Source organism: Beta vulgaris, chromosome 4, assembly GCF_026745355.1.
Source record: "Beta vulgaris subsp. vulgaris cultivar EL10 chromosome 4, EL10.2, whole genome shotgun sequence".
Classification (NCBI taxonomy): Eukaryota; Viridiplantae; Streptophyta; class Magnoliopsida; order Caryophyllales; family Amaranthaceae; genus Beta; species Beta vulgaris.
Window position 1 is genome coordinate 31,951,984 of NC_079205.1, and position 12,856 is coordinate 31,964,839.

Below are 12,856 nucleotides of genomic sequence, written 5' to 3' on the forward strand. Positions count from 1 at the left end.
CCCACGCCATGAGTAATCCTAAATAGATTAGGATTCCTCTTCCACGCCATCCTCTAGCTTCCATGTTAGCACACAAGCCAAGACTTGGTTCTTGTTCTTGATTTGGAACCCTAAAGTCTCCATGGTCAAGTCAATAGGCTCATGGTTAACCAATGCCTTTGCATCCATATCAGTTAGCGTACGGGAACAATTGATTATGCGCACAATTATCTAAAAGCTAGTGCATCTCTTGCTAGATTTTCACTACGACATTTTGTAGAAGTGGTGGTCGCCACATCGATATTTTGGCGTAACGTTTAGAAAGTTTAGAGGTACATCGTGTAAGTACGTAGAAAAACCCAAATTATTTTATTTCATTGGAAATCAAGTGTCCTTTATTGAAACAACAGAAGAGGCACATACCAACTATAGGATGCCCTATTGCTGGAAATACAAGTATTTATCTTATTTCGCACTTATTTCATAATTCTGGAGACACGCATACGTACATGTCTAAGATGGAGCAATGACTAGACACATTATTATACAATGCAACTATATGCATTATTTGATGATTGATGGATCACATTAATGAATCTTCTAAAATTGCTAGTTCAGGGTCTCCAACACCACCTGCAATATCAGCAGCTTTGTTGATATAGCTCGCAACGCTTTTAGAGAACAACTGATTATTTGCGTTATTGCTGTTGTACATGAGCAGGATCACATCTATTTTTATGTCGCTTACCAAATTCCACGTCTTGCCCGCGATCACAATGGGTGGGCTAATAGTAACACATTGATTAGGCACTTGCCCGTTCGATTGATGGACAGCTTTCGAAATCTTTCCCCAGTTGGTCTGAAGATCTATCATTTTACTATCTGGTTTAAAACTTGTACTTAATCCACTCTTGACGACCAGATTCTCAATATACTTGAATCGCGCAGCCTCAGATACCATTTGAATGCTTGTAAGAATGAATTGAGCCTCCTCCGCGGCTGACACTGGTTTATTTGGGTCAAAGAAGGCTACAATTCTCTTCCGTAATTCCTGAAGCCCCAAGAGAAGGTCCTTCCTGGAGCCACCCACCGCCTCTATATTAGCGTAGTTGCTGTCATATCGAAGTGTTGGTTGATTATCATTCTTATCAAAAAGCTTAGACCTGGCAAATGTAACATCTGGCTCATTAAGGAATGTGCCTTGAGTTTTGCCGCCAACACGATAAGCCACCAGATACACATTATTAACTCTTATAGCTAAGGTGACATATTGTACTGGGGTAACTTTGAGATCCACTAAAACATATTCCGCGCCTGCTGGTAAGTTTGCTCGCGTCACTGGCATGTTGCAAGCCTTTGTTGCTTCCAATTTTTTGCGTAAATTTGTCAAGAATTGAGAGTAGCCTTTTGTACCGCCGCTCAGGTCGTATGTTTCAGTAGCGTAAGCACCCAAATGAAGTTCTTCCTGCCTGCTAACTTCTTCTAGTGCTGATGATGGTCTCATTACTAAGATAATGCACCAAAGGCATACTGTTGCTACTATTCCATGTGCCATCTTCATACTTTTACTCTTTAGCCCTATAAGTATCTCAAAATGTTAGCTACACACACATAGAGATGGGATGAGTAATGTATTTTTAACGGATATAACTTATAACAGGGGATTTTCGGGGAGAAACTTTGGAGAAAACAGGACGGGTATTGGAAAAAGAGTCAGATTTTGAGTTTCACAAAAACACAAGTTAATAAAGCTAGAGAGCAAAAGAAGAGGAAGACAAGAAGATATACTTGCCTGCAACAATAAAATCGATATACTTGTACTTAGTGGAAAGATGCTGGTATAATACAAGAATTATATTAAGACAAACCTATTTAGAAAAGAAGGACGTAAATGTACTGTTAACATACATCGATCTAACCTCGCATGTGTAATCACTAGCGACTTCATCTATATTTTAATTAGAGCCGGCAAAATATTACCCAACCCGCCAACCCGACTCGAACCCAACCCATTAATAATGGGTTGGGTCAAAAATTTGAACCCGTTTAATTAAATGGGTCGACCTAACCCAACCCGTTTAATTAAATGGGTTGGGTCAGGTTGAAAATTCCAACCTGATTTTGACCCCCCTAACCCATTTATGAAAAAACAAGCTAAAAAAACTCCTAAAAAATTTGGAGTCCTCTACTGCTCTTGCTTATTATGACTTAGTCATTACACTTAAGGTTGAACAATTGCTTACGAAGTTGTAATGATGTTAATTTTGAACATTTGTGTTGATTTTGAACAAAAGTTATGTTGATTTTGAACAATATTATCATATGGTTATGCAATGACTTAATTTTAATTTGCTACATACTGTTATTTGCAAATAAATTATGTTGTTTTTATTTTTTTTTCTAGAAAAAACACGAAAAAAAATTAAACGGGTCGACCTGAAGGTTGACCCGTTTATCATAAGGTTGGGTTGGGTTGGGTTGTAAATTTCAACTCGTTTAAGTTAATAGGTCAGGTTGGGTCAAGGGGTTCTCAACCCGCCAACCCAACCTGATCTTGACCCAACCCGACCCATTGCCAGCCCTAATTTTAATATTACCTCTATTTTTTGTTTCATCTACAAAGTGTAACTTTCACCACGCCAAAGTAGAATTTTGACCAATAATATCTTTAATTATCTATAAATCAAAATTATAAAATTTAATATTTCAAGATATATGTGTTGAGACGAACCTTAGAAACTTACACATAATTATGTTTTTCCAAAGTGAAGTATGTGATAGAAGCAATAAGTGAAAATGCAAGTGTCAAGGTTATAGTATGAACCATCTATTTTTAGTAAGCGTTACAATTATTGGAAATCGATGGATCACTTAATTTTATGATGAGTTATATACCTTTTTCTCCTACTAGAATTAATCAACTAAGGGTGCGTTCTTTTCACCTGAATAACCCTGAACTGAACTTATCGAAACTTAACTAAACTTATTAGACCTGAATAGACCTGATTCAACTTGTTGGACCTGATTGAACCTGATTGCAATTTAATGGACCTGATTGAAACTTGTTGACCTGATTGGAACTTATTAGACCTGATTGGACTTGATTGAAACTTACAATACCATATTGGACCTGATTGGTACTTATTTGACCTTATTTATCAAAAACAATTGATGAGTAATAACAGAACTATTACCCCTATCATAAATACTATTGCTAAAAAAAATTTATAACATAATAATCATTAAAATTTATCCTTTAAATAAATAGTACTCTCTCCGTCCCATAATACTCTTGATACTTATCAAAGCACATAGTTTTAGATGATAAGTTATTGTGTGATTATTAATTGTTATTTTATCCAAAAATAGATGTGATAGGAGTTAATAATTAGTAAAAATATTATAATTTTATTTTAAGAAGAGAGAATGTGGGCCATGATTAGAGTTGGTAGGTAATAAGATTGGTATTGCTTTATTGGGAGGAGAGAGAGTGTGGGTCAATAGTTAAAATGTGGAATAATTAAAATACTACTAGGTCATATCCCAAAATAGAAGTGCAAAAAGTATTTTGGGACAGATAAAAAAAGAAAGTGTAAAGAGTATTATGGGATGGACGGATTCATTATTAATTATCTCTTATGATTAATATTTTAACAAAAAAAGTATTATTTATATGCTTGCTTATACACAACTTTCACCACTAATATATCTAATAGTATTGTTATTGATTTCACAAAGCACTAGTAGGAAATCAATTAATAACATTTATATCCTTCATTGTTGTTAGTAACGAAAACATGTTATCTCTCGTTATTTAAAGACGAGTTGCAAAATATTATAATTATGATGATTATCATTGTTAACCTTATTTTACCATGATTATAATGTTAATTAATAATAACATAACAGCTAATAGTAATTTGAGTAATAGATAATAATAGAAATATAATACTACATAATCATAGTGGTACTTTGACCAAAAAAATTAATAATAACATAATCAGCTAATAGTAATATAAAAAATTAAATACTAGGTAATATTACAAATATAATACTATATAATAATCATAGTGGTACTTTAATTAAATTTTAATTTAGATTTATTGATCATTGATTATTTGACCTTATTGGAATTTATTGTATAAGAGTGAAACTTATTGGACCTGATTGGAACTTATTGCCCTAATTGGATCTGATTGAAACTTATCTGAATTGAACTGAACTTATTGGACCTGAAACTCAATTCATAAGGTGAAGAGAACGCACCCTAAATATGCCAAACAAACACTTATACAATTTAAAAAATCTACTACGAATGCTAATCTAACTATTATATGTCAAACGTTATTGGATACTACAATAGCTAACCAGTACCATACAAAGAATTATATACCTTATTCGTCTCAATTATTTTTGTCAATTAGCATTCAATCTTCTTAAAATCTTTTTATTATGAAGACTGATTTTGATTGCCAAAAAAAAAATTGTTTGAAAATAAGCTACACATGGACAGAGAAAAGTGAAACTTTCGCTTTCCGTTTGAAGTAAGTTTTACATGTTCAAGTTTATAATATGATCTGATCTGATCTTTTGGTCGGCTATAACAAACTTCAACTATAATATTATAGTATGGATCATTCGAACATTTAAATTGTAATATAATCTAGACATTATGAAATTTGTTCTTCGACATTTGATATTGACCAAACTATATAAATTTATAACAAGATTTAATCATAAGAACCGAAATGAAAAAAAAAAAAAAAATGAAGTACAAGAAGAAAAATATACAGGCAAAAGTATACTCATAGGAAAACTACTTGCAAATTTCACGTGTTCGAATTAAGGGTACGAAGGAGAGCATATTATAAAATATAGAGAAACTTACAGCAATCCAAAGCACTGAGGGTTGAGTAGGAGGGAGACTTAATGGCAGTTATAAGTAGTAGAAACTAGAGAGGTTTGTGGGCTTTGGGTGATTCAGATAAAGGATAACCATCATGATAACTTAAATAGGCAAGACAATAATAATAAGACAAAAATCTTATTCAGATTGTCTATTAACATAATTCAAGGAGCTTATCTTACCAATTAACATAATTCAAGTAGCTTATCTTACCAATTAACATCACTAATAGTCTAATATTTGTGCCAGCTTCATCAAGGAGATCCTAAAAAACTTTAGGATAGAGATTTAGAATAAAGATTAAGTGCAATAGTATATAGACGTGATTCAATTATTGAGGTCTGGAATATTATTCCCATATAACTATATAACTTGCCTAATAATGCGCATCTACACTCTAAAACATATTATTATTATTATTGCTTATTCATCATAAGTCGCTGTCGGAAATTATTGACTTGGGGCCTCGTGGGCTGCTCAAGTGTATCTCGTGTTTGTTGTGGTTTTTTCTTTTTGTTTTTTGGTTTTATTTTTTTTGGTTTTTTTGTTTTTGAGGAAGTTTGTCCTGGTTTTCTAATATAACGGGGCTTAGCAAGGCATCGAATCGTGAGAGGTCAAAATGATTTCTCATTGATATCTGGAGGTGCTAAAGTAAGTATAATTGGTATTAAATGTTAAAGTTGATATTAAAGTTTACTTAAATATTGGTATCAAGCAGGCCCGTTCCTGACATTTTTGAGGCCCTGGGCAAATTAAAAAATATGGGTCGTCTCCAATCTCAACTACTATTCTCTACATATATTATATGGATTTAGAGATATTAATGGTCAAAATTTTGCTAAATATTAGTTCTTTTTAATAATAGCTCATGAAATCTTGATTCATTTTAACTTACATTTTTTATAATATATTCCATTGGATTGATGGTTATCTCTTTATGACAAGTCTTCCTAAACTAAGTCATCATTGCTTCTTAAATTTATCACGTCATCCTCATCATGAAGTTATCAAATGAATTATGGTTTGGATTACGAAATTGTGTGATAAGTGCTTTGTCCTTTTGGGTTACTTTTTAAATTTTTTCGGGTTTGAATTGTGAAAAAAGAAAAGGCAATAATATAACCTTCCCTTTTACAAATGCACTACTTTATTAACATCTAATATATTTAACTATCTTACTTTATCGATCCGTATAATTTATTTAAAATATAATATATTGAAATTAATATACGTTAAGATAAATCTAATAACATTTGTTCTTATATATAAGTGGGGTAAAAATGAACAATGTAAACCTAAAAAGTATATATAAAGTCGAGGGATTATGAAATAGCAAAAGGGACATAGTTACTTTCTATGAGAAGAAAAGAAAACCCACTTAAGATTATGTAGCTATTTTAAAATTATTAAAAACAAAAGAAAACCAAAAGATAAAATTAGGAAGTTGAAGCTATTTAAAAATCAATGAAAGCAAAAAAAAATCCAAAAAGGAAAAGAAGTAAAAAAAAGCTGATTTTTTTTTTAAAAAACGTCATAGATGCCTAGAGGGATTCGACCCCATGATAGAAAGATGCAGTGGAATGATAGTTTACCAAAAAGCCAATGCATCTGCACCATAGATTTCATGCGTGCAGTTTTATGTTACCTCAAAATAGCAAATTGTAAATGAGCCATATATATGGGCCTTTTCTCCCTGGGCCCTGGGCAAGGGCCCCTCTGCCCAGGCTCGGGACGGTCCTGGTATCAAGTCATTAAGAGTTACTGGCATTGATACCAATTTCACTGAATTTTGGTATAAGTTGGTATAAAATTTTAAGTAAATTTTGGTACGAGTACTTTGGTATTATATCAATTTTAATGAACTTTCGTACTAGCTTCATGAGTCAGTCATTTGTCTTTTTACACGAAATGTCAATAATTCCCCTGTGAGAAGCCATTTTGACCTCTCATAATGAGACAACAATAATTTCTCAATATCATGCATGTGCATTTAGCTTTCAGCTTTTGGTTAGTAATGAAGAGTCCAAACATATAATGAAGTCCTAATATATCTACTAGCTATGTAGATGCAAGGCAATCTCAAATGTTATGGAAGTCTCGTTCTAATCTATACAAATATGTTAAAAGGCGTGCAAAAGAAAGTTTATGTGCCACGTGCCACTCTCCTCAGATTTCTAAGGCAAATGTTTATGTTCATGTGTACTCACTTTAAAAAAAATGTGTAAGTGTAGGGTATCGAACACATGATCTTTGAAATGAAAAGTAAAAGCTTAACCATCAATACACTATGACTTTGTTGTTTAATGTTTCAAATAAAATATGATAAAGTTGTGTAACAATTGTAGTTAACTAAGAAGACTTAACAAGTATATACTCCCTCCGTTTTTTTATTGCTACATTGTTGTATGAACAACAATATGCAATGTCACTTTCAAGCTTTTTGGATTGTATTTTTTGATCCATTAAATGTAAAGAAATGAGAAAAAGCTTTATTTTTGGGTGGAAAAAGAGAATAACAAATATAAAAGTATTACTTTATGGTGGGCCAAATATCCCAAATTAGAAAAATGTAGCAATTAAAAAGAAACAACCATTGAAGGAAAATGTATCAATTAAAAAAAACGAGGGAGTACATCTTTAATACTTTTACAATGTAACTTACAAGATAATATTGATATCATATTCTCTTACCACAATTCCTTTTAAGATATTGTTTTCAAACTCAAAGCTTTCAAAAAAAATTTACTTATCACGTCGTGACGTGAATTTTTCAATTTCTTAATGGAAGCCAAATAAATTATGAAATAAAAAATAATAACATATTTGTTTATAGAAACTGACCCGAGCCATCTCCCGGGCAAAAAAAAACTAGTTAAATCATTGAAATTACGCCCTAGATATATTTTAATGGCGTACAATAATAATAATATATAAGTGCTTACCTTTAAGTGCAGATTTATTGTCTACAACCAAATCTACTACTTCTTTTTAAGGCTTAACTAGTTATTAGGCCCGGGCTATTTCCCGGGTAAGGAAAATTTTCATTTATTAATATGATATTTTAAAATAGTAACACTAAATATCACTTGGTCTAGTGGTTAAGACTTTAATATATAACCTTGAGGTCAAGGGATCAAACCTTGTGCTATGCAATTTCTAGTTTTTTTTATTGTTTGTGAATTACATGGAGTAAAATACATGCTTTAGGGAGAGCGCCACGTGGCACCGTTCCACGTTCAGGAACGCCTCTTAATATATTAACTAGTTATCAGGCCCGGGCTATGCCACGGGTAGGAATAAAATTTCATTTATTAGTATTGTACTTTGATATGATAGCACTAAATACAATTTGGTCTAGTGGTTAAAACTTTAGTACATGAACTTGAGGTCATGGGATCAAAACTTATCCCATGCAATTTCTAATTTTTTTTATTGTACATGGATTACATGAACTAAAACTCCCTAGTACAGGGAGAGCGCCACGTGGCACCGTTCCTGGTTTACGCACGCCTTTTAATATATTAGTATAGATATAGTTTAAATATAAATTGTTACTCCCTCTGTCTCAAAATATAGTTCCTATTTATTTTTCGGGAGTCAAATTTTAAAAACTTTGATCAAATATTCTCATGAATATATACAAAAAAAACATGCTCATGTTGGATCATGTAAGATTCACCTCAATGTGTACATTCATAATATCAACCTTTTATATTTTTTTTACTAATATGACATAGAACATATCATAGGTCAAAGGTACCTCTTCGAGACTGTGTGAAAAAAAAAACAAGAACTATATTTTGAGAGGGAAGGAGTAATATACAATGGTGGATCCAATGTGGATTCATTGAGTTCAACTGAACCCACAAAGATCCGAGATGACTCTGGGTAAAGCAAGAAAATAAAGGAATAGATATAATATATAAGCACACAACATGATTAACTTTTTTTTTTGTAATGAGATACATGGAAGGACTAGTCAATCCCTATCTCATGGAGAAGTCACTAGACACCTAACCTAGTGGAATCCCTGTCTTAGTGTAACACCCCGACCACTGCTTCACTATTTAATATGACCTAATTAGCAGCGGAATACCTATGGCATTACTGTCGCACCTTTGGTTAGGAAAGTGCAAGGCTACAATTATATAACATATTTAAACATTATGAGATATAATAGTGATAATTTAAACATCTTATATTATATTAAAGCAGACAACGTTAACGTTACGATAACTTATATTAAAGTATATATGATCTTACATTCTAGCTAAGTTAACCTTAGAAGTTAGTAGCACTATTACTAGATGATTTAATAAGGTGGTAATCCTTGGCATTACGTAGTACCATCGTCTCCAATGGAACCTAAAACATAAATACAAAACGTTATGAGTCGAGGCTCAGTAAAAAGCTACTCTAGCAGTGTAAATCCATTTCAATTCATTTTATTTGCAAACAGAGGAATAGAATAATTCAAACATTTAAGAAAACAATATTCACTTAGTTGTACTTTAATAATCCATCATTCCACTTTATCAGTTTTTTTACTCTGGTTGATGTACATCAATCAGTGCTGGGACGTCTCACATTATGTGTATGCACAACTATGCAAGGGAATTGCCCCCGGGCATTACCCTACACCAGTAAGCAGTAGTGGGACAGTTCCCCAGTAAACAGTAGCGAGCCAGTGCCCCAAGAAATAGTACGGTACGCGCACGACCTTCAGTCAGTCAGTGATACAATCAACCATTTCTTTCACTGTGATTTATCATGCTATGTTTCTTTTACTTGAACACTGATCAGTAAAATTCAGTAACTTTTAGTTTTTCAGTAATATAAACAGTGCACTTTTAGTGATCGATATTTATCATATATCATTTTATTGGAATCGTATGAACTTCATAATACTTAATTAAAACATGTTTTAATTAATAATAATTTCGCAACTCAGAAACACTTGTTCATAAATAATTACGATTTCAGTAGCATGTCATGATTTCGTAAAATATATTTCAAGGGAGTTTCAGGTACTAATAGTAGTTGTTACGTCGGTTGCAGTATGATAACCCTCTTCTTATGTCCTTGATATTGTCCTTATTGAGCTCCGAGGAACGAGTTATTTTAAGTTTCAATACGAGTATTTTATAAGGTAGTAATCAATAGAAAACATTAGTATTAATGCTTTTTTAGTACGATTCTTAGTTTACAATATTATTTATATAAGTTATAGTCTAACTTATTTAGGGATTACGTGACGAATTGCTCGGATATCTTAATATTGTAATAGCTTATAGAAATACTTATCTCTCGAAAATTTATTGATATGATTATTTAGAAATCAGATTAAAAGTATTACTCATAGTTTAGTCATATTATTAAGTTATAAGTTTAGAATTTAATAGTTGCACTTATATAAGTGAGTTAGTTAAAATTGACAAGAATAATCCAAACTATCACCGTTGCGCTCAAAATAATCCCAACTATGGTTATTCTAGAATAATCCAAACTATTGGGAGTACTTTATCAAAATAATCCAAACTTTTAATTATCTTATATATAATAGACCCAAAAGGGATCATTGAAGGCAAGAAAAATAAAAGTTAGGATTATTCTGGGAAGGTACCCCAAATAGTTTGGATTATTCCAGAATAACCCAAAGTTGGGATTATTTTAAGTGAACCGGTCATAGTTGGGATTATTTCTGTCAATTTTTCCTTAAAATTATAAGAGATTATAATTTTTAGACTATGTTATAACATGTTATAACTTAAGTATTTTTTGAAGCTTGATAACATGAGTATACATTCTATATATAAATATTTACTAAATTGGTAATCTAAATTCTATATGTTATTTCATTAAACCAATTTTAAATATATATATTAATATCAATGTTACTTAAAAGTATGTAATGGACATTCCAATTTAGGACTATAAGAAAGTTTAGTAAATAAGTCATGGATTATATTTTTATTAAAAAAAAAATTACCGAAACTAAAACAAGAGAAAAAAGACCAGGGCTTGGTCTCCTTCACTGCTCACTCACATTCACGTAAGGGGAGGAGAAGAGGAATGGGATACTGAACCGGCAGAGCGGTAGTGGTTCGCGTCAGAGAAGGGCGGGACAAGGTGGTTGTGCGGTGGTGTTTCGGTGTTGGGTCGCGTAGTTCGAGGAGGGAGATTGGGCGAGAGAAGAGGGCTCGAAGGGGAAGAAAGAGGGCGCAAGAGAGGGCAGAGAGAGGCGAGTGTGGGAGAACGACGGGGAAGAAGTGCGGTGTGGGGGTGGTGCCGCTGCCACTGGGAGGAGGTCCTGGGTCGACGGCGAAAGTCAGAAGATAGAAAATTGAAAATTCGTAGCTATGGTGGTTGTTGTGGTGGTTGCCGAAAGAACAGAGGAAAGAGGATATTGAAATTTAAGATTACTTCAATTCTTTTCTGAATTTGTATTGTTGATTTTGTAATAAAAATTTCGAATTCAACTCCCCTATTTATAGAGTAATGGCTAACTCAGTAGATGAATTTTCAGTTTAAAAAATTCTCCAAACCATTAGCATCCATGGATTTTCAAGAAACCAACAAGTTCAACCACTGTTTTTGAGTGAATTTCAGTGGGTTTAATGAGTTTGTGAGGGTAAAAGTATAATTAGAAAATGTTTGCTGGTTTTGTGAAACAAGGGAAGATGAAGAAATCCATGGCTTGGAAGTTTTGGTCTTGCACGCTATTGACAAAGGAGGAGGATGGTTTTCCTCTTTTTCTTTTAATTGTGTTTTTCTGATTTTGGGGAAAATAATGGTGTTGGGCTAACAAGTTTTATTTTTGTTTGTTTGGTCTCAAAGAATTGAGAATTGGGTCCATCAAAATTTGTTACTAACCTTAAGTCTTACACCTAAATCATTTATAAGGTTGATGATAAGATTTTAGTAATTTGATTTATACACTTCATTAACCATAAATTATTAAACCAAAATGCTTGAAATTAACTTAGTGATTTTTAATTACTAAATTTGATCACTTTTAGTCTAATAATTAACATTTGTTTTTAATTAAATAAAATTAAAACTTGGGATATTACATCCTTCCCCTCGTAGAAAAAGTCATGTCCTCGAAACTAGAGCTCAGTTAGAACCTATATCATTGATAAAATATACATTCATATAAAAGTTCAATCCACATGGTATACATACGAGTAACAAGCAGTGTAATAAATAATTTCATAATCATTCAAGTCAAGCAGTATATAACTTTCAATTAAAGCATTTATTACATAAAGATCATATCACCCTAAGAGAAAAGGTGGGGGTATTTCTCTCTCATTTGTTCTTCCACTTCCCAAGTAGCCTCAGAGGTCAAGTGGTTATCCCATACAACTTTCACCATTTGGATCACCTTACTTCTCAGTTGCTTTTCCCTACGATCAAGTATTTCAATTGGTTTCTCCTCATAGGTTAAGTCAATTCGTAGCTGTAAGGGCTCGTGTCTAATTATGTGGCTCATATCTATGACATATTTGTGCAACATCGCCACATGGCATACATTATGGACCTTGTCCAAGTTAGTCGGTAATGCTAACCGATATGCTACCTCATCAACCCGTTCTAAGATCTCATATGGTCCAATATACCTTGGACTTAGCTTCCTTGATTGGCCAAATCTCATGATTCCTTTTGTGGGTGATATTTTCAAGAATACGTGATCTCCTACCATAAACTCCAACGGTCTTCGTCTGATTCGCATAACTCTTTTGTCTACTCTGAGTCTTTTCATTCTTGATTGTATCAATCGATCTTATCTTGGTTTCCTGAATCAATTCTGGCCTATGACACGTGCTTCATCAATATGCTCCACACAAAGGTGCGACATTTCCTTCCATAAAGTGCTTCATAGGGAGCCATCCCAATGGTGGCTTGATAACTTTATTGTACGAGAACTCCACCATAGGTAAGAATTTCTCCCAAGTTCCTTGAAAATCC

At 32.8% G+C, this 12,856-nt stretch overlaps 1 protein-coding gene across 3 annotated transcripts; it reads right to left on the reverse strand.

Annotated features, from left to right (window-relative positions):
• Positions 1-325: 325 nt before the first annotated feature.
• On the reverse strand, positions 326-5,248 carry LOC104907804 (ribosome-inactivating protein cucurmosin). Of its 3 annotated transcripts, none has more exons than XM_010696797.4 (2): positions 5,099-5,248; positions 326-1,557 (listed from the first exon to the last, which is right to left on the reverse strand). In XM_010696797.4, the coding sequence occupies exons 1-2, from the start codon at positions 5,106-5,108 to the stop codon at positions 563-565; spliced, it is 1,005 nt and encodes a 334-aa protein (XP_010695099.1). In that variant the 5' UTR covers positions 5,109-5,248; the 3' UTR covers positions 326-562. The 3 variants fall into 3 exon arrangements, with proteins under 3 accessions (XP_010695099.1, XP_010695098.1, XP_010695100.1); XM_010696796.4 differs by having other exon boundaries at positions 5,068-5,222; XM_010696798.4 differs by lacking the exon at positions 5,099-5,248 and adding an exon at positions 4,868-5,050.
• Between the last annotated feature and the right edge of the window lie 7,608 nt (positions 5,249-12,856).